The following is a 396-nucleotide window of genomic DNA, read 5'->3' on the forward strand; positions in this document are numbered from 1 at the left end:
TGCAATCATTGAGAATACAATACTGGAAGAAGCAACTCCAATCGAAGCACCCTTACCCTGTAGGACAGATGCTGTTTGCGTGCTGCTGAACCCACTGCCGTTGTTGTTAACAGAGGAACCAGAAGGTGATAGAACAGTCGTGGCAGCCTGTTGACGTGATGATGGTGCTTGTGCTTGTGCTTGTCCTTGTTGTTGAGCTTGTGAAGGTACAGAGTGTGGTGTTTGGCTACTATGAATACCATTGACTGGAGATGCAGTGTCCATTGGACTCTGAACAGATGGAGATCCAGATGGTACAATATTGCCTGCCGATTGGTGCACTGACCCAGAGCCAGAGCCAGAGCCACTACCACCGGCTGTGCCAGCAGCTTGTGTTGGCTTTTCGTTGCCCGACCC

General features: G+C 50.5%; 1 protein-coding gene across 1 annotated transcript; it reads right to left on the bottom strand.

Moving 5' to 3' along the window:
• OGAPHI_006564 (uncharacterized protein) lies at positions 1 to 396 on the bottom strand (the record flags this gene model as incomplete). Its single annotated transcript, XM_046207863.1, has 1 exon — positions 1 to 396. A coding segment is annotated over one exon (396 nt), but the record flags the coding sequence as incomplete, so codon positions are not given.

Source organism: Ogataea philodendri, assembly GCF_020536065.1.
Source record: "Ogataea philodendri strain CBS6075 chromosome Unknown scaffold138, whole genome shotgun sequence".
Lineage (NCBI taxonomy): Eukaryota > Fungi > Ascomycota > Pichiomycetes > Pichiales > Pichiaceae > Ogataea > Ogataea philodendri.